The sequence below is a fragment of the Hippoglossus hippoglossus genome, chromosome 6 (genome assembly GCF_009819705.1).
Source record: "Hippoglossus hippoglossus isolate fHipHip1 chromosome 6, fHipHip1.pri, whole genome shotgun sequence".
NCBI classification, from domain to species: Eukaryota; Metazoa; Chordata; class Actinopteri; order Pleuronectiformes; family Pleuronectidae; genus Hippoglossus; species Hippoglossus hippoglossus.
Genome location: NC_047156.1, coordinates 15,667,925 through 15,690,220, shown reverse-complemented (window position 1 = coordinate 15,690,220; position 22,296 = coordinate 15,667,925). Strand labels below are relative to the sequence as shown.

The 22,296-nt window shown below is 40.6% G+C and overlaps 1 protein-coding gene across 6 annotated transcripts; it reads right to left on the bottom strand.

Annotated features, from left to right (window-relative positions):
- Positions 1-158: 158 nt before the first annotated feature.
- ano5a (anoctamin 5a) lies at positions 159-20,699 on the bottom strand. Of its 6 annotated transcripts, none has more exons than XM_034587011.1 (22): positions 20,199-20,699; positions 16,162-16,229; positions 15,037-15,174; positions 14,692-14,733; positions 10,895-11,002; positions 9,535-9,603; positions 9,070-9,354; positions 8,679-8,798; positions 8,405-8,520; positions 8,168-8,302; positions 7,965-8,070; positions 7,754-7,814; positions 6,875-7,026; positions 6,438-6,518; positions 4,730-4,958; positions 4,071-4,249; positions 3,883-3,980; positions 3,655-3,785; positions 3,172-3,377; positions 2,875-3,074; positions 2,294-2,399; positions 159-2,090 (listed from the first exon to the last, which is right to left on the bottom strand). In XM_034587011.1, the coding sequence occupies exons 1-22, from the start codon at positions 20,266-20,268 to the stop codon at positions 1,857-1,859; spliced, it is 2,934 nt and encodes a 977-aa protein (XP_034442902.1). In that variant the 5' UTR covers positions 20,269-20,699; the 3' UTR covers positions 159-1,856. The 6 variants fall into 6 exon arrangements, with proteins under 6 accessions (XP_034442902.1, XP_034442903.1, XP_034442905.1 ...); XM_034587012.1 differs by lacking the exon at positions 6,438-6,518 and adding an exon at positions 5,997-6,071 and having other exon boundaries at positions 20,199-20,698; XM_034587014.1 differs by lacking the exons at positions 14,692-14,733; positions 15,037-15,174 and having other exon boundaries at positions 20,199-20,698.
- Between the last annotated feature and the right edge of the window lie 1,597 nt (positions 20,700-22,296).

Below are 22,296 nucleotides of genomic sequence, written 5' to 3'. Positions count from 1 at the left end.
GAAACAACCCTGCCAACATATTTTGGTGTCGAGCACGCCCACCTGTGTGAACAAACACCCAATAGTTATCAGTGTTTTTTCCAGGCCATCTGTTCTGAGGACAGCAACTTTCATGTTTTCGGCAACAAGGCCCACATTCAAACATCTCCCACAACTGCTCAAGTTCAACAGGTACTTTATTTTTGGAGAACAGCCTTTGTTGCATTACACATTTGTGAATATGAACATTACAAAAATGTCGGAACTAAATAGATGAAAATATGAAACTTTCAGCATAAACAGGTTCACCCTTTTCATGTATGGTAACAGTATAAAATCAAATGTCATCAAAGTGTAACAAAAAGACAGACATGAGGAAAAAAAGTTAAAGAAATAAAATGGAGATTAAAGTTGTTGGATTTATTAAGGCATCAACAGGCATAGATCAGCAAGAAAAACTAGAACAGACCAGTTTCGCTGGAGTGGTCACATCTGCAAAAATCACTAAACAAACAGAGGGTTTAGTTGCCTGAGTTTAAAGCAGTTTTACATTAACATTAACTTAAAATACTTCAGTTCTTCTCTTTACTTGCATGTATGCGGTCAAATAAATGTGAATCCTTACAAAACGCTACATCTTTATCTTTGTTGGCATTTAACCCCATTAAAAACGCTCAGAACAAGAAACTCCTTACTACAGTAAAACTCTTGTTCACGTAAATGAACAAAGACCATCGCACACTTCTGATTTAAAACACTGATTATCATTATGTGGTGTAAGGACAACAAACTGATTGACATGTTTATGTCTTGGTAGTGAGGTTTTATTAAGTGCTTTGTGCAAAATAAAAAAAAAATGTGTGTATCTTTCCTTCACCACAAAGAGACATCTGAGGGAAACCGGGAGGCTGATGTGCTTTGTGTAATGAAGCAAACATAGTTGAGTAGGCGGGGGCTGCAGGCTTTCATTAGCTCTAACGTGTTGGTAAACAGAGGCACATTAAAAAGGGATCTCTTCACCCTCTCAGGGCTTTTTGCTTCTCATCTCCAGGAACAAGTCTCACTGTCAACAGTCGACAGCTGCTGCAGCTGCTCAACAACTGGCCATCTCAGGACAAAAAATCTTGCCTGTACTCACAGTAATAACAGCAGCACACGTTTCTCTTCATAAAAACCTGCTTCACAAGTCAGTTTTGGACCTGGAGCAACTGTTGGGCTGTAACAAGCTCAGAGCAAGATTCTTTAAAGCCACTAGGGTGAGGAAAATCATTTGGTAAAAGTGTGTTACTTCTGTGTCATGACCACAATAATGTAAAATAAACAATACTCACATTTGTTGCAGTAAAAAAAAAAAGTCCAACATTAACTTATAGTACATGACACTGGAACCCTTCATATCACCGTACATACAAACAAACAAATATTCAAACTTGAAAATAAGCAACATCAGTTTCCAAATAATATTGATAGTCTACTGGCAGATATATAACATCAGTGTGTGTGATATATTAAGGCATCCAGTCTTTGGTTAATTATGCTGGCAATTAAATAAGTAGTCTTTTCGACACAAGATCTGAATGATCCTCATCACTATAATTACAAAATAGAGAGTGAAAAAAGCCATAAATATGAGACAGCATTTAAATTTTAAGTCAGCATGCATGGAGACGTGGTCATTGTGTGCACTTCACAATCAGCAGCATGGCTGTGAATGATGGAAACCTCTATAGCTCTTTGATAAACGTCCGTGTGTGTACTGCACAAACAACACAGGCACCACAGTAAAGAGATGTATCATAATACATACTGTAAGCAGGTCAATCTACATCACCATGTCATCCCATCATGTCCAGCTGATCCACCAGCAGCTCGCTGGGCTAGAGACACTCTGACAGCACCTCGTGTTTGGATAAAGTTGGATAGATCATGGGCGTGCAGGTACAGTCATTGCTACAGTTGTTGTGGGTGAGCTGCTTCTTCAGCTTATCCACCTCGTAGTTATGGAGATATTCCTGGACCAGGTAGCGCTCTCTCTTCACTCGAGCCCTCACGTCAGAGGGAACATCTGGGATCATCCAGGCCACGAAGAACTTCACCATGAACACGACATGCTGCAGAAGAATAGAGTACAATGGGTTCATGTTGGAAGAATTACTTTAAGAGCTGGAGAAGAAGTTCTGTGAGGAGTCAGACTTTGTATTATACAAGAGAAACATGAGTGAAGAAAGATGGGCGTTATTATTGATGCAACAACAATCTCAAGGGAAGAATCTGAGGCACAGTTCATGAGGTCACTAAGTGTTGGTGGATTTACCTCCATGATGATAATGAAAGCAAGCTTGGCAGCCAAAATATGCCAGAACTGCATGGTGTGGGAGTACTGCTTCTCATGGCCCGAAGGGTAGCGGAAATCACGATACCTACGAACAAAGAACAAGAGTTTTAGGATTGCTGCAGATTTTTACACTTATTTGATTCAAGATTGTTTTAAGTCATTCTTCAGTCCCCTGTGCAAAAGAGAATGAAATAGTATTTATGCTACTACTATGAGTAAAGCACTTGTTCTTTACTTATATATCTTTATTTATACTTCTGTTCCATTCAAGGGAATGTGTATTTTCCTCTTCTGTATGTATTTAACACCTGGCATTACCATGTACTTTGATTTTACATACAATATTTTTTTGTGCAAAGCTATAAAATAGTTCAAATTAGCTTCACCAAACCAGCCACATTAGAGTAGTGCTTACATTTGAACACATCCATAAAAATAACCAGCTAATGTAATATATTTGACACTGAAAGGGGCCTTTCTTTATTATTAAATTAAAGTACATTTTGCTAGCAATACTTTCTGCACTTGTAACTCAACTTAACAAACAAACACACACTCACCTGCAGGTCGTGATGGAGCTGTTGAACCAAGCAGGGTTCTCCCCTTCCTCAGGGCTGTTGGCCACAGGGATCGCAGATATATTGAACATCGACAGGCTGTTGTTTATGTAGCCTTTCATATTCATCTCACCATCTGGGTGGTAGGCATACATGTACACGAGCCGAGGGATCATATCAGAGGTGAAGGCCACGATGAACGCCTACGAAGCAAGGGAAAGATGGTGTGAGGATAAAACTACAGATACAACTGGGTAGATTATGAGCAGTCACACTGACTACAGACAGTCCAGTACTAACATTTGTGACAACGGAGAGGACGGCGATCCCACTGAGGATTTCCTCCCAGGCCCCGATGCTGTGGGCCTTGGCTGCCACGGGGCGTCTGTACTGAGTGGTCAGCTTCCAGGCATCCACTCTTACTTCAATGATGTTGTTGATCAGTGCCAGCAGGGGGGCCAGGGGGAAGGAGGCGACGAAAAGCGTGATGAAACCAAACTGGATCACTGGGACACAGAGAAGAGAGGTTAGTGAGAGGCAGTATGATGGAAACAGCACCATCTGTTGAATCTCAGAGGACATCTATTTATCTACTTACTGACCTTCCGACCTATAGATAAATATTTTAACTGAAAGTAAAGTATTTAAGTTGGATATCTGTACTTGAGAATTTGAGTTGACTTAAATGGTGACTTGGAGTTTATTCAGATGGTCTTGGCTGCAGCCTAAGTTTCAGGTATGTCTTCCTCGGTGTAATGGATTGGTGTTGTAATGAGTGTTTACCCATTTCCAGGTACTCGTAGAAAAGACCCAGCTGTCCAAAGCTCTGCAGATCGTTGTCCTGCTCCCAGCGGCTGTAAATACTCTCTGGGTGTTTCCGTGCCTTCCTGCTGCCCCACCAGTTCATCAGCCACCTGAAGGAAACAGGGGGGTGATGGAGAGCTTCAAATGGAGCCACAACACAGCTATATACAAAGAGATGACTGTGGCACATTCAGATGGAATACTCACGGGACCAGAGCCTCTTGGATGTTGCCCCACACCTGTTTACCAGTCATCACTATTACCAGCTGGGTGGTCAGCTCAATAAGACAACCACCAGGGTCACACTGAATTCACAGGTGGAGATAGAAAAGAAAAACAAACTTTAATTCACACTTAAGCTGAGTTATTGATGCTAATCTAACCGTGTTATGTACCTCTTCATTCCTCAGTTTGCTCCACCGGCCAAACATGTAGGCATAATTTCCAGGATAGCCGACAAACTTGCCCTTAAAGAAAGCCACGTAGAAGCAGGAGGAGTAGTAGTTGACGAACTGGAAGAGGAACATCTTCACCGTCAACTTGTTCTCATACTCCAGGTGTGTCTTTGGAATTTCTGTCACATAGTAAAAGGTGGCAAAAGATAGATTTTAAATACATAAACTAAAAAAGGACCACCTCTGCCAAGGAGGATATGTATTTGTCTGCATTTATGTTTTTGAGTTGGCAGGATTACGTAAAAACTACTTCATCAATTTCCATGAAACTGTGTAGAGAGGCATGACTCAGGAAACCCATTACATTTTGTGTGAATCCTAATGAGCTTCTTTTTCTCTAACATTCTGCAACATGCTTGCTTACTTCTCACAAAATATTTATTTATATTATTTATATATTTATCGTAAAGGCATGTTACAGGACTGATATGTTTGAATGTGTGGAATTCAGATCCAAATAAAAATCTGGATTAAGTGAATTTAAATGTGGTTTCATGAGGGGATACTTACAAGACTGTGATGATATACACTGAAGTGTGGACACATAAAGACACGGAAATGTAACTGTCTTGTTAACATCCTCTCACTCTGGCCCTCACCCATATCAGTGATCCAAACAGCCACCCTCTCATACATGAGGTTGAGGATCATGATGATGACAAAGTTGATGCAGGAGGCGGTGACAGAGGTGGCCAGCTGTGGCGTGATGTAGGGGCCGACCACTTGCAAGTGGCTGGTGGGGTTGTCCTTCATGATGCTGGCGAAGGCGGCGTACACTGCCAGGCGGTACGCTATCACGCCAATGATGCAGGCAATGATCAATGAAATCTTCAGGACAGAGACAACAGTGGCAACATGAAAGACAACTGCATGGCACAGCAAGGCAAGAGACAAAGGGTACAGTGAGAACGCCACAGCAAATCCCATACAGATACAGGTGAGTTACAGCCAACGAAAAATGTTAGAAGACAGGCTTGAGTTGTGCACAAATGCCCCATGAAAACACAGCTACCATAATCTTCCCATTAACTTATTTACATTTTAATGGCTTTTACGTAAGTGTAGATAATAGTTATAAATTCAGGGCTAGTATGCATAAAAGTTGGGTCTTCAATGTGTCCTAGTTGTAAGAATGAAATATTTTTTACATAATTGTTATAACTAATAGTAAATGCATGCAAACATACAGACAATTGTGCTCATCTCAGCTTTTAAATTATTTACAAGAGCTATATTTTAAAGAGGTTTTACGCAAACTGGCTCTGGTCACATGATACTGTTCATTGCATAGACTGTATGGATGGACGACATATCTCCACTTCCTCCTGTTGTGCAAAAATTAAGCTACAATATCCCTGGGTGCCACCATCTTACGCTTCTGACGCCATTTGGAGCCGGAGTCTACGCAGTAGTGATCGTGGTGTGGAGCCACAGTATCGAGGTCCCACAGATACACACGCTCGTCAAATAGTGAGTCTCAGCTGTCAATCATGAAGTTTCATGTTGTTTTTATAGCATCAAATAACAAATTAAAACAAAACTTAATGAACCCCAGTGTGATTAAAAAAACTACCTAAAATGATTGTTTACTGAGCCAGATTTGTTTTTTCCATGTCCCACCCACTAACATGGTTGAGACATGGTTTATGACCCATACTGCAGCCAACCACCAAGGGGCGATAAAGAAGAATTTTTACTTCTCTATGGGAAAGTTGTCACGATGTCCATCTTTACATACAGTCTATGGTTCCATGTGATGATGATGAACACTATGATTGGAAAGGTAAGTGGCACAGGGAGGAAGAACAGATGGAGGATAGTTGAAAGCAGTTGTAATTAATGAAGAACCAAAGATACTATGCTCACCCAGAAAATGACTGTGGCTCCAGATAGACATAAGCGTGCACACTTGCTTGTTATGGGTAAGTATGGCTCCATTTCCTACATCATAACCAAGCAAAGCATGGACAGAGAAGTCAGTAACCATTTGTTATATCCTGAAAAGACCCCTCCAGGCCAAGTTCCATTAATAACCACTACCCACAGATAAGGAGATCCCAATCAGAGTTTTTTACATGTAGGAATTTAGGAGTCCAATTATTTCATCAAACAGACTCCTGCTGAAGTCAAGCTCTTGCAAAAACCTCTTTCAAGACACCGATCCACCAGACAAACAGGAATGCAGCAAAGAGAAGGAAGTTCGTGCCACCAAGTCTTTCCAGAAATGTCTGTTAACCACACAAAATGCACCACACCAAAACTTCTCCCCTACCAACACTGGCATTCCACATTAAGTGCCACCCTTACCCAGAGGATCACGGTGGCCCAGCACAGAAATAATTTCGCCAATAGATCTGTAGCAGTCCTGCTAAGAACCCACTCTGGTTCCTAAAGACGGGTGGAATGTGGTCACAACAAATTAAAGCACCCTGTTGCTCTTGCAATTCAAGTTTGTGCCTGCTACTGTCACTATTTACAACTAATTACAGAACTAAGGTTCTTGATTCGAAAAGTCTCTATTCAAACCTGCTTTTTAGTAAAGGCACAGGCCTAATGAATGACTGCAACCCAGCCTGTAGAACCTGTATTCAATAAATACAACACATACTGTATCATGCAATCATTCTAAGTCCTAACAAACAGTATAACTGTGTGGTAAAGCCTTGTGGGAGCTACACAGACGTAGAGCTGCACATTAGAACAGTATCATACAGGATATTAGTATTTCATTAGCACCCAAACACCTGAGTGATGCGGTTCAGCTTGCGGTTGGAGCACTTGGTCTCATACTCTGGCCGGAGCTGCAGCTGCTGTTGCTCCTCCTCAAAGTCGACCAGATCCCACTCATACTCGAGACGAGCCTGCCGCCTCTTCCAGAGCTCCAGGAACAGCGTCACTGAAGAGACATTCAACCACACCAGGTGTATTAGCCTAACTTGACAACTTATTTAATCTCTATTAACATGTTTAAACATAAAGCCCTCGGTTGATGATATCATCAATATGAGCCTTGCGCAGACTGTGTATCTCTATCAGCGTTTATGTTGTACGGGCCAATATGAAAACGTTTAATTTAAATAGATAGGAAATATGTGCATTTATGTTTACATTTTAATAAATTCAAGTTCTGTATATTTGGTTGTATTTGTATTTTATTTCATTTAAGATTATTTATGGTTAAATTGTGAAACAGCAAGCCTCAATTACATTTCTTTGTCATAAAGGTTTTGATAAAACCATCTTAGGAATCATTGCTAATGTTTTTGGCTGATATATATAGGTACCAGAAATATCCTTACTACTTAATATCTGTATCAGAACCACCCCCTAAAGATTTGTATCAGACAGGCTTTGATTAAATGTACTAGACAGTGATGTTGTTGAGGTTTTCAAGTATAATTTCTTCAGTGCTTTGACCTAATTTAACTCTATTATATTACATAAATGTCAGATCTTAAAACCTCAGCAAATGAAACCAAAGCTAAACGTAATAATTAATAAAAAGTGTTATTTTGTGATTGAGTGAGCACAAGTGATTATGAGTAGTATAGTTCAACAGCTGCCACTAGGTGGTGCACTGGGTCAGAAGATATAAAATACAAAGAGACAATATCTTTACTCACCCCATATCCCCATGAATATGGCAAAAAACACAGTTCCCACATTGTCAAATAGGTGTGATTGCTGAAAGAAGAGCATGTTTGACAAATAGTGAGATAATGAAAAACTTGATTTGTTGACATTTAGTTGTTACCATCCTTTAAATGTCACATATGTGGGTAGAACATGAATCCCAAACACAAGTAACTCAGTAGGAAAGTTAGGAAATCTCACCCATGAGGAGTTACATGTTGAGTTGAGTTTCCAGAAGCCACATTTCTTGTCACACAGTGGGCACATGACGATTTTGCCTCCAATTTCCCCACTGCATATTTCTTTACTGTTGGGAGATGAGTTAATTTTTTTATTATCAAAAACATACAATAATATGTAATAATACAATGACCAAACAGGCCGGTTTTCTTTGTAAAACTCACCTCCACTCATTTTCATCGTAAGTGAGGACTCCGTAGACGAAACAAATTGTCCCAACTATTGCAGCAAACAACAACATCTCAGTGTAGAAACCCAGCCAGGCAAAATAAATACCGATCTTCTCTCCGTAGTACTTCCTGTTGAAGAGGAAAGACAAAATGAATTGTGAATTCCTTTGCTGTTAGACTAAAGTTGAGTTACTACACATCAGATATGACAACTTTGTTTTCAGATCTTGCCTGACAAGGTTGAGGGGTTGCTCCTTGAAGAAAAAGAGGAATCTGGCCCAGTGTTTGTACAGACTGTATCTCTCACTCTCGCAGTGAGTGTCCCTGGATTTTTTCCAGTATCTACACTGCATGTATAGAAGAAAATAGTTCACAATCACATTTGTTGTATAAGTATCCTTTCATTACAACATCACACACAGCTTTCACTAGGATATTACTCCTGGAATTCAAATAGTGAACATTTGATTGGTTAAGTGCCCTAAGTTCAGCAGAAGAGGCTCACATCGTGCAGGGGAAAGGCAGCAGTGTAGGTGCCATTGTTGAGTAACCTCTTGATTCCCTTTTTGTCTTTCTCTCCACATTCCTCCCTCAAGTATGAACAGCGGGACAGGATGTAGTAGACCTGAGCAGAGAGAGTGAAACAAAATATAAAACTTCCAGTGCAAAAACTAAATTATGAAGTTGCCTTTGGGTTCCCCACAATTTTGAAAAAATGGACCTTCAGTTCAACACAATAAACATGACCTGCTAAATTTGAAGGTTAGTCATCTTGATAACTATTTTCCAAAATGTTACTTCAGGCCTGCTACAGCAGTATTTGCAGTATTCAGCTCTGAATGGAATATTTTATTTTCAAGGTCACAAACGAGATAAGAAAGCCAAAGTATCCTTACGATCCTGTTGCGATTGGAAGGGGGGAAGAATGTCTCTTTGTCATCGATGAGGAAGAAGTCAGACTTGCTCTTGTCGAAAGGAGCGGTGAAGAAGTCCGGCTCAGGGTGCATGATGGTCTCGGGCAGACGGAACGGGGTGGACAGCCAGTTCATGGGCATCTCTGTGTTGTCTGGGATGTCGTTGACCTTGAACGGAACCTTGATCTTAAGCACGTCTGCGTAGGTGGCCAACACTTCCCATGGAGCGTGGATCTTCACAAAATACGTCTTCCCATCTTCTGACTCCTGATGATAATGACAGAAAAATGAATAAAGAGCTACTAGAAAAAGTAATTCAGTAATAGGAGAGAATTTATAGAGATCGTGTTAAAGTCTTGAAACCTACAGATATGTAATATGATATATGCATCCAGTATAACTTGTGATCTATCTTGTGATTAGACATAATCAAATTGAGAATCTTACTGATTTATCTTCTGTCTCCAGCTCCAGACCAACTTTGGCTAAATTGGCCTCATACACCCTCCTCCTCTCCTTAAAAGAAAAAACAGAATAGTACATATGTTTATTAGCTGATTTCAGTTATATTTAGCTATTATAGAATTATGACAATTAAATTTATTGTACAAGAAATTAAGTACACACAAACCTTACGCGTAACAGTGAGCAGCATATACAGTATTTAGATTATGAGCCATTCAGACGTTATATGTACAAAACTGAAATAAAATGTGTTAATTTAGAATATCACTGCACAACTGAAATGTGTGAGTGAAAAACTGAAAACGATCAATTTAAATGCATGAAATTAATATTTCAAAACATATTGACAGCTGAATAAAAAAATTATTATAATTATAATGTGAGAAGAGATGCATAATGTGAAGTGTACATCTGGGTATGCACATATTAATTATTTGAAACAAGGTGTCAGCAGATTCAACAGCAGCAACCATTGTAGTGAAAACTGGTAGTGAGAGTTACTTTTCTTGTTCACACTGTGGAAAGTAAAATAACAAAAGTTACCATTTCTCACTTACTGTTTAAGGTTTAATATTATCATAAAAAATTACATATACAGAAATTGACCATATCATCACAGTACAAATTGACAGAGTGAAAGCCTAACTGGGAGGATTTACTGCCAAGTTTTACAGCACATGGATAAAACACAGGAAGTGGCCTCCTATTTGGCCTTCCTCTAACAGTGGAAAAAAGAAGGAGTCCTTCCTGACCAGGCCGGGGGTCTAAGTGTTGACTCGCTGACAAGGCTGTGACTAACTGCCTCATACCGGAGGAGGGGTAACATCCATATGTGAAGGCTAACAGCTCAGTATTACTAACACTAAAATTCTTTCAGTGCCCCACGGCTGATAGCAACTGGCCACAGAACAACATGTGACCAAACACAGAATGGAAAAAGTTCATTTACCAAAGAAGAAAATAAGCTTGTGACTCTTTGTCAATGTAGCAGTGACCTCAAAAAAGTCCTGGCCAGGATCAGGGATGGAAGCTGAGAGAAACAGTTTCTCTAGCTTTATCTGTGTTGTGGTATTTAGAGTATGCCAGTGACTCACACTGTGAGCTCTGAGGATATCCTGTAAGAACCAGTTCTTAGTGTCTTAATCAAGGTGTGGATTTAACATTCACTGTTCTTTTGTACCACATTTTAAGATTTCAAGATGTTTAGTTCGTGCAGCAATTATTAATATTCTCTTTCATTCTGCTGGGTTGGAAATAAAACAACAACAAATCAAACATAAATACATAACAAACATAAAAATAACATAGAGAAATTAAAATGTACCTCTCAGTCGTTTCTTACCTGTTTTCTCTCGCCAGCTTTGTCGTCCACATAGGACAAGACAAAGTCAATCCTCCGCAGCCCATCACGGAAGAACACAGAGTCTTTACTCTGTTGTTGTTTGTCAATCTGTAAAAATACATCGAACAAACATTGAATATTATTCAAAATAAAATGTGGCGCAGTATCAGCACAACAGGTCGGGGGTGCATTCATAGCAGTCAAACAGTATGTCAGTGGTTAACAGCAAAACCCAAAGAACAAGGCCTCCACACCACATCACACTCGGTTATATGTGTCATGTCATACTTTCACTCCAAACACTAGTGTGCTAAAGGATTTTCTGTTGCTCATGTCTCCCTACTAGGTTTTACTGAACAAGATTATGACAAACTTTTAAAGAAACCGATGTTGTATCACGGAATGAATGAAAAGATTTCCAGAATCCTAAAAGCTTTGATTTCAGGTCATCTGTCTACAACTCAAACACATCCTTAGGGTATATGTCATGGTAAAGGATTTGTGGAGGTCCACAAATACATGAAAAAAAACCATTCTCTACACAACAGAGACAGGCAGTAGCCACATAGGGCAAAAGGTTCCAACATTTACTTTTTCTGTAAATCCTGGGATCCATAGCGGTGAGACCACCTTTTGTTGGTGGCTAAAGAAATTCCAAGCATGTGAATCAGCTAACGCTAACGGCTACATGGCTGGGAAGGAGTGAACTGCAGAGAAATCCTTTACAGCAGGAGGGGAAGGCATGACTGTCAGTGCTGCTTCAGCTGTTCAGAAAGCTAAAAATAACCACATAGAACTGTCATCACACCACATCACTACAGTACAGTGACATACCTACACAGGGCCGCTGATTATTCAGAGAATTCAGACATTAAGCACAGCAAACAACCACATTTGTAGCTTCTGTACTGCACTGTACTTCTGGCACAGATTGCCTTGTTGGTCAGTCTAATGTTCTTGGGGGTAGGGAGGAAAGGAAAAGCACTTTACCTCCATTATCCTCTCCCTTTATGGTAAGGATGCATCAGAGAAAAAAGGCCGGCTGCCTGGGCAAAAATTGCCTCTCTCCGGGGATCAGAGTCCTGCCTTGAAAGCTCTGTTTCTCTCACTCTCATTCCACTGATCCCCCAATCAGAGGAGCTCCAGTCGGGACCCTCACCTCCCACAACAAGCCCTTACTTGCTCAGACATTCAGAGAATAAGGAGGAAGGGGGACTGACAGGAGGAAGGAGTACAGAGGAGAAAGAGAGCAGACTGCTGGAGATGACGTCAGCATTGTGGTAGCATAGCTGCTGCCAGCTGCTGATGCTCTTAGTTAATGTAATAAGAGGACTACATCCAGGAAGAGAGAGATGACCATGACATGCACCAAAATAAAAAGTACACATCAAATTAATTATTCCCATTGTACTATTCATCACCTTCACAGTGAACCATAGACTGTATGTAAAAATGGATGCATAACAGCTCTCCAAAAGTGAAGCCAAATCATTTTGATCGCCTCCTGGTGGCTGGCTGCAGTATTGGCCATAAACCCTGCTTCCTCCATATTAGTGGATGGGACAATAGAAAAATACACATTAAACATTTTTTTCTCAAAGACGGTGATTTCAGGTAGTTGTGATCACACAGATGTGAAATGTCATGATTGACAGCTGAGAATGAGTCTTGATTGGTCGAACGCGTGGACTTTGCAACCGTGGCTCCATCCCCTGATTGCCACTGTGCAGATTCAAGATGGCAGCATTCTGGATATTTTTGAGTAACTGTGCCTGAAACAGGTTTTTCTAAAATTTCAGAAAAAACACAGCTAAAAAGCCAGATGACCATGTTAAGAAATCTGCTCTGGCAAGATGAGGACCAACAATGACTAGTAAATTATCTCCCCAGTCTGACTTGACTGTTTGAAAGTTGTCATTTAAACTATCTGGAGACTTAACCACAATCTTGTACAAAGTGAAAATGTGGCACAATCAATGGAAAATGTATGTAAAGAGTCTGAGCCACGTTACACAAATGATCCACAACAGCAGCAGTGCAGCTGGATCTGCACCCTGCTTCCTACTGTATTAACTCAAACAAGAAATTATGTCCACGTGATCAACCTTTTTATGTCTTTCTCTGTCCAAATTATGTGTCCTGATGACTGGTCTACATAACCTCTCAGTCGTGATTGGACAATGTTGACCATGGCAGATTGGCTGCTTTTTTTAACTGGGACGTCGCTGCAGAAACTCTCTAATTTGCTGTAATTACAGATCCGCCATATGGAATCAGTGCATCTGCTGGGAACTGCCTCTTCTAAGTAAAGCTGGTACAGGCCACAGACCTCTATACATTTACCCGCTAGCCCACAACTACTGGGTGTTCAGACATGCAAGCTATGTCTTGACTAAGGAGGGTAAATGCAGAACATGGTGTAACATAAGGTGGCTGTCAAAGGCAGGGAGGAGGTACCACTCCTAACCCTAACTTTCAGGGCATTTATTTTTGTAGGGGGGGATTTTAACATAATTTTCCTAAAACTGGTAACATATGATTTGATTTTCAATAATTTACAGCTTAATTGCCTGATAATATATTACTTCAATGTGTTTTCTTCTGAGACAACTCTACTGTCTAGTTTCAGTTTTATAATCCTCTTAGTTTCAAATGCACCCTAATACAAAAATCATAAGGTTGCATGAATCTCTCTTTAATGTTTGTATTATATTGGTTCAGCAACAGCGAAAAGAATGTTCTTTTTTTCTTTAAATCACTCCGTTACGTCTTTACTGAATCATTGCAATACTCAAAATCGTCCTAAACAGAGAGAAGTGCTTTTCTGCGAAGCTAAAAAGGAAAACTGGACACTCCTATCCTGAGCTTTGCAGAAAATTATACCTGGTTCAGCAACACTCTCTTTAAATACATATTATTGAGAAGCTACATGCAGCTGAGAGTTTGTGATCTGTAAGGAAAATGAAGACGTACACTCCCATGTCTTTTGGGAGGAGGACAAAACAGCTTGATCACAGAGACAATTTATAGACGTGCAGCTGCGTCTCCTCCAAAACTCCTTGAAGGGATCTGAGCTTGCACGTAGCTTTAGGTTGAGGGAGACACATTACTTCAGGAGCTGGTTGCAGGAAGATTAGCTATTTAAAAAGGGTAAGGATTCCTCTTTTCATTAAAATGGTTACGCACCGTTAAAGCAAGACCACATTATAGATGAAAAAGGAGAAGGCTACAGTACAGTATGTGGTTTACCACAGCAAAGTTCAGTCCTGTCATAAGCTCAGGGCTGGGTCTTGATTACAGTATAGACTTTATACAGTGTACACGCACGCACACACATACATAAATGCACACAAAACTTCAAATACAGTATACGGTGCATGTGCATGTTTGTGTGTGTACACGTGTGAGCGTACTACTGTAATTAGACTATTACACAACCAGGCTGTTGCTTTCTCTTCAGTGAAGCAGACGATTATCGCAGGTGAGATCACAGCAGGTGAAAAGGCCTTTTCCACTTTTAATGAACTCTCATGATGCATCAACATACAGTATAGCTCATGCCGACATGTTTCCATTACTCTCTGCAGAAAACAACATGCTCCCCAGTAGCCACCACTATGAGCTCTCTACCAAGATATGTGTATTGATTTCAACTCTTATGTCCAAGCTTTGTTTTCTGCATCCTGCTGGAGAAACACAACACTGAGCAGACGTTCTCCAAAAAGCAGATAAAGGCAGGCAGGCAGACATATGCACATAGTTGCATCACATCACAAGCCTGTTTTACCATGCCATACCCTGGAACGAAACTTCAGGAATAGAGCCCGCTTTCTCGAGAGCTGTGGAAAAACCGAGTGGAGAATGAGCAAAAGCCTAACAACACAACAATGTCAACAGCATACAGCTAAAACTGAAACAGCAACCTCACACGGGGGGATCAAAATGTCAGACACGCCACACTTGCATTATGTTTAGACATCCTTACAGAATACGCTCAAACACTTCACACTCTGAAAACAAGTTAATGTCCCAATCAGGTCTTGCTCAGCTACAGTTTTGAGCTCAGAGATGACGTGAGACGACGCAAACACACACACCGACACAGCGGCAGCATGCATCTGGGACCTTGACTGGCGTCTTACCCCGGTCAAAGCACTGATTCGCTCTAAGGTCTGAGCCTCAAACTGTGGACTGTCGCTGTGGTCAGAGGAGGCCAGGGAGGCCAGGCTGGCGCTGAGAGACTCACAGGTCTCTACACACACATCAGGCGTTAAAAAAGACTTCAAGAGTAGAGTGAAAGAGGGAGAACAGACAGGAGCATCAGGGTTATCTCTGACTCTCTCATGACATTTACAAATGTGTGTCTTGGGGGCGTCTTATAATCCTAAGAAGGGATGGATATTTATATGTATGTATGTATGTGCAGGTTGTAAATCATTATCTGGAAAGACAAAACAGATGTAATCTCAAAACGGAGACAATTAAAGGTTCAGTGTGTAGAATTTAGTGACACCTAGTGGTGAAGTGTCATGTTGCAGCTGAATACCCCTCACCTCACCCTCCCCTTCCAAACATGAAAGAGAACGTGTGGCAGCCTTCAGTTGTCATACAAACTCAAAAGGTGTTTAGTTTGTCCAGTTTGGATACTGTAAAAAACATGGCGGCCTCCATTGAGAGGACCCACTCCCGATGTAAATATAAAGTATTTTGATACAAACGGCCCATTCTAGGTTAAAGAAAACAACAATTTGTAACAATTTAGAAGGATCACACACTAGTGAAAACATCACTAGGATTTTGTTATATTCAATTTCCCTTTACCCTAAATCTTACACACTGAACCTTTAAAAAATGTAAAATTCCACAAAGATCCATACGCTAACCTGTCTTGATTTAGTGGGTGGGTTCACAAAAAGAAAAACAGTGTGATTATTTAACTCTCAAGAGGGGAGAAGTAAATCTAGATAAAGCTTTTTAATTGTACACAATGAACTTCCTGCTACCGCGCTTACAGGAGGTAAGGTGGAAGTGAAGATAGGACACAGCCAAATAGAAATCTGTTTTGCATCCGTATTGGAAAGCTAAAATTAACATACAGCATAGGAAGCACTTGTCTTAACATATTCAAATGGCTGATATATGTTCAATTCTGAGGCACAGGATGTTATGAAACCCTCTCAGATGATGACGCAGAGGATGGCGCTTCAGAGAACTCTGTGTATGAAGGTGCTGAATGAATGTCAACGTGTGGTGAGTTTGTTGTTTACCGCTGATTGTCCCTGCTGGAAAGATCCTGTGCTGGACGAGGCATGTTGGTTGTAGCCATTTATATCATCTGCAAGACAGTAACACACAACACACAACATTAGAAATCTAATTACCGATGATAGTTATAAGACCATTCTCTCAACTCACTAAAATAAGAATAGCAAATAGCCTAGTGAATCTCAAAACAGGCAAGTTGGTGCAATGTAAGTTTCAGGCCTATGAGCAGCTGACTGAGTTTGGTGAGGAGCACTGACAGCCAATGTTGTGGTCTATATTTGTACAGCATTTTGTGGCAGTGCTGCCACAGCCCAGACAACATGACTCACAAAATCCCTGTGAGAGAATACACACAGCCATGTTGAACTGCACTGACGCAGGAAATGAGACTGAGGAGTCTGGTTAGCTCCCTTGAAAGTGAAAGCTCCCACTCTGATAAAACTTGGATTCAAACACGATAAAGTTCTACATTTGCCTCAGTCCAAATCAATTATTACCTTCCAGGGCAGATTCTGATAAAAGAGGATTTGCATGAACAAATGTCAGCACAGATGAAAATGCTATACAATCACACGCTGTTGGCAACACTACCACTAAAACAATAAAGCAAAGACTGGTTAAAGCCTGAGTGTGTTTTTAAATAGAAATGCAGCAATCCTAATTGATGGTCTCACTGATGTTATATTTAGTTTGGACTCAACACAGAGAATGTGCTTAACCAGACCTGAAACAAGCATTCAAACCTTGTAATATGTAAACCTTTTCTGTCTCTATGTTATTACAGACCAGGTCAACTAAGTAGAACTTGTTCAAAACTACAAAAGAATTATATTTAATATAAACCTATGATGCAAATGTGTCTCCTACAGGCTTTTTTGTTGTTATTGTTTTTTTTACTGAACTTAAACTTTACTTAAAAGACTCTTGAAAATGTCTTTTAAATGTAACAACTCAATAAAAAAGGTAAATGTATGTAGAAAACAGAATTTCTGGGGCCAGTTCCAGTATCGATTTAAGGGCGTAGAAGATTCCAATCCTATCGACATATCAGATGATTTATGCATATTATATGTTGGTAGATTGTTTGTCCATTTGTAGTGAAGATGACAGGTTATGCCATTTGTTTGAAGGATTACTATAGAAAGTACACTATGGCACTCTGAGAGAGCATACTCTGCAGAGGTTAACACCCAATCTCGCAGTGTTAAAGAAAGTGAAAAAGAATATTCTGCATCCGCCCCCTTGAGCAAATCCACTCAAAAATGTAATGGGTCTTTCCTTAGCCCATACCCCACCATCCTACCAAGTTTCAATACAATTAGTTCAGTAGTTTTTTGCATAATACTGCTAAAATACAGACAAACAGCAATGAAGACATAACATTTTTGGTAATTAGCTAGTAGCTGAATTTAGTACAAAGCACATTTTCTCTGTATTTGAGGATATGTTTACTTTACTATTTGTTCATCATACCTACAGTATATACCTGTGAAAGGCCATGTCTGGCGATTAAAGAGACATAAAGATGTCACTCTAATTTAGAACACAAAATAAAACAGCATACATGCTTATTGTTAAAGACACTTTCTGAGTTGTGGCAGCATGTGGAACATTAGAGGAAACTGTTGATTCATGGACAGTCAGTTTAATATAGTACACTTATAGTGGACTTTTACAGCCTTTTAGCAGCAACGATAAAGACAACTTCATCTTTCATCTTCCTTAAAAATCCGCTATGACACTGACTTTGTTTTGCACTGCTCTGATTTGTTCCTGCCTACATTTCTTTCAAAACATATGTGAATGCCTCTCAAACAGTTAAGCATATTTTTGCACAGTTGGACACATTGTTGTTGCTAACCCAGTATTAGCCACTCGGCGATGCCAGGAGTCTTTTCCCACCTAACAAAGTAGCCTCCACAGTTAGGGCATTGTTCCAGAGAGAGCAGCTGATCACAGTGGAAATGCCACAAGGCGGCTGCAGTCTCTTTTTTTTTTTCATTACCACAGCAACCCAACAGACCAAGAGAGCAAACCTCACATACATCTGTTATTTAAACAAAGAAGGTTATTTTACAGTTCAGCTATACTGATACCGCTGCATAACAAAAACAGAGATATGATGTCCAGGCTGCTACTATTCTTTTGCATGCGTATGGCAGGGTTACATTTTGTACACATGTATTTTTTTACTCTCACTGTTGCCACCGCCTCATTTGAGGGTGTAGAGGAAATTCAGTCGCCTCTTCAAGAATTTTATATATCAACACAGCGGGATGGGTTGGTCTGATTTCCTGTGACAGGAACCAATCAGCCATCTTTCATGTTTACAGTGGTGAGTTTCAGGTGCACACATTCCCATACATGTACACCTGCTTCCACAGGCCAGTTCACATATAAACAAAATGGAGAAGAGAGAAAAGATTATGAGAGAACTTGAACTGCCCCCATTTTTTGACTTTAGTCTCAGATTATATGTTCTGAATGTGTCTGGAAATATAACAGTAAGAGTAGGACATTTCGAGTACATATATTCACATCCTGAAAGTGCATGTTAGCTGGTACTGGATTGACTAAATCGTACTGTCGTGGCAATTTCTACAATCCCACTCTTACAACGAGGAACGAGACACAATTCTCTTACAGTATTGTCACACTTTAATGCTCAGAGCATGGTGCATACGACAAAGGTTAGTTTGTAATATGCACACCGATGGGAAACAGTTCTTTGTCTTTATACATGTGGCTCATCCATCCCACTCTGGTTGGGTTTGTTACAAAGTCAAAGGTCAGGATCTTCTGATGACATCAAGGCAACAATGCCTTAGTTAAAGCAATCAGGCCAAGATTCATTCAGTTGTACAGGATACAGCAGGATCAAGGTTACATTGTATGAGATTCAATCATGATCAATCAAAGGGGAAATGAACATGAACATATTGTGGTCAAAATGTTACATTTCCCTTACAGTACTCATACAATAGGAATACTGCATAGTTCTAATCAGGCATGGGAGCTATAAGGCTGTTTTCATTCAGCAGTCAGCATCAGGATACCTCGATACTAAAATAACTGGGATTTGGAGTATTAGTGTGATTCAGTGTTGTGGAACTGTGAGTGTGATGAATGGAAAAAACGATGCTTCCACTGTTACCTCAACATAAACACACAAGGGCGAGAGTAACTACAGTTTGGGATCCTATAATTATCACTCCAATTCACAGTCTCAGCTAGACTTCTATCGTGCAGCTCTCTCCAAGCTGCAGATGAAACCCAACACTTTTATATCGATTCAGCATGATAAGAGTCACTGCTGAGCATCCAGGATGATTCACCCTCCATTCAGCCGCACACCATACAAGGCTAAAAACTCAACCCTGCGTCTAAGCAGTAGTTTAGAAATTCAAATCCAGCCAGGAGCAGAGGGAGAGGCAGAGGCAGAGAGAGGGACATGGGGTTTGTGCTGGTGTATGTAATGGCTGCCTGTAGTGACACAGTATTTCCAGTGAGCAGGCCAGCTGTCAGAGGGCTGTCTGGCCATAAGTCACTGCTGCCCTCCACGAAAAAAGAAAGACGTGGGTGTTTCAGAGGAAAAGTGCAGGGTGGGAAGTTAGAAAAAAATATATGACTAGCTGAGAAAATGTTAATAAAATGAATTTTAAAATCAAAGTGTGAGGGTAAAGTTGTTGCTACAGGCTCAGTGAAGTCAAGCCAACTCAACAACAGCAACATACATGTGATTTCAAATGTCCTATTTATCTTAGCTGTTGACTGAATGTTACTGTTATGTTGTTGTTGTTAGAATGTCATACTTCATGTATTGTGTGAATATTCCTATAGAACAATGATTGTAGTTTTAGTGAGATATTTATCTAATATTCATTAAAGTTTGTCTCAAGGCCATGTGGTAAAACCAAGCTCGGTATAGTCTTAATTAAATTACCAGTATTTTCCCAGCTTCTTAACACACGTATACATCATAAATATCATATGTATATTTCACACTAGCACTTTGAAGTTCGAGGATTTGGCCACTCACCGTTGAAAGACTCCGTGGGGCTCATCTCGATCAGGTTGTCTCCTCCTGCTCTTCCCGTTATTCGATGCATTTTAAATCTCTGGTGGAGACAAACTCTGTCTGCTCCTTGTCATCCACACAGTAAAAAAAAAAAACCCAGCGGGACGAGGTGTGTGCCGCCTGATCTGCTGAGAACCTGTCCCCCTGTCGTGTTTCCTCCGCAGTGTCCCCAGCTCGCTCGGTCCGTGTCCGGGCTCCTCTGTCCAGGCTGAGGCTCCTTCACCCGGCGGCTGCATCACCTCCCGAGGGGAGGGGCTCCACACGGCGGCGCTCCGAGCCCGGACTCGAACCCCCACCCACACGTGTCCGCTGCTTGTTACGCGGAGCGGTGTCACTAACTGACAGACGTGTGACGTCAGCTAACAGCTAACAGAAGCTAACGTTAGCGCAAACGTAGAAGTTGGAGGCTAGCTCTCCTTTTCCACGGACTGTCACCGAATAAAGAGAAGTGCGTGTTTTCCACCTGACGCTTCCACTCGCCAACAAGCAGAACACGAGAACACGTCGAGACAAAATGTTTTAAAGTTGTTTTCTGATCAGTTTACCAAACTCCTGAAGATTGTGTTGCCATGGTCACCACTGATGTCAGGCTTACAGAAATATGCTCTGACATCCAATCAGAGACGAGCATTCTCCAGGCCCTGGTTTCATGAAGTTGTATTAATGTCAGATGCAATGTAATAGTGTCAAAAGTGTAGTTTATTCATACTGATATCAATATATACACAAATATAAATGCCAAAAGTACAGCATGTTCATATTTATATAAATATATATAAATATGTTATGCCAAAAGTATGTTTTATATTCATATACATAAATATATCATATGTATTTATAATCATTTGCTGTGATGAATACAAACTAGAGTCAGAATTATATATACTATATGTAATTATTATTTTTAGTGATTTATTAAGGTATGTCTGCTGCTTGTTACGCGGAGCAGTGTCACTAATGGACAGACATGTAATGTCAGCTAACAGTTAACAGAAGCTAACGTTAGCACAAACGTAGAAGTTGGAGGCTAACTTTCCTTTTCCACCGAATAAAGAGAAGTGCGTGTTTTCCACCTGGCGCTTCCACTCGCCAACAAGCAAAACACGAGAACACGCGGTTTAGTGATTTATTCATACTTTTTTTTATAGAATATAGGACTAGATGATGGTGAATGTCCCTCTTTCATTTGAAGGTCTTCTGCACAATTGAAGTTACTAACAGTAGATGTTAGCAGGTGTTAGCGGCTGCCAGCAGATGTTAGGGCCGTAACCTCAGTTGTGCACCTTAGGCCGACACAGGCCGAACTTGAGGGTACGCTGAGGCAGCACTATGAAAACCATGTTTTACCACCTCTATGCCCTTTTAAACTAAACACTGTCCCATTTTACAACATAGGACAAGATGGAGAATATGTACATTCTACCGCACTAATTAAAGCCGGCTGCCAGTTGATGTTAGTGGATGTTAGTGACCAACAGCAGATGTTAGCGACATGTCTTCAGTTGTGTACCATAGCGTCATCAGGTGCCATTTAATCACAAGACACCCTCTTCTAAGGCAGGCCCAACACAGGTTGATCAGACTGGGTGCATGTCCCTTGCATCTTGGGGCCCAGTTGGGATCTTTCCTCCTGATCCAGAGCCATTGGCTGCAGTGTTCTGCAGTGTGAGATGTTTCTTTTATGGTCTGGTGCAAGGCTTGTCCGTGGATCCCCAGATCTTTGAGCAACCTGGGATGTTGCAATGAAACCCCTGCAGCCAACCTCAACAGGGCAGACTATTGCTTTCCAACCACGTTGCTTATAGTTTTCATAATCCAGACTCTGGTTTGTTTTCGTGACAGTGGTTAATAAATGATGCTTTGTTGTCTCTTTCAATGAGACAGAATTTATAGTCGATATACATGCTGTAACTAATGGCTTCATTAATTGTCATTAAATTGTTTAATAATGTTTTATAGATCAATTATAAGTTATTAACAACATTTGGGTTACCAGGTTGTGGATAATTCTCCTCCAGCATGACACATTGCTAGCACTTTAAGGACACCCATCCATGCA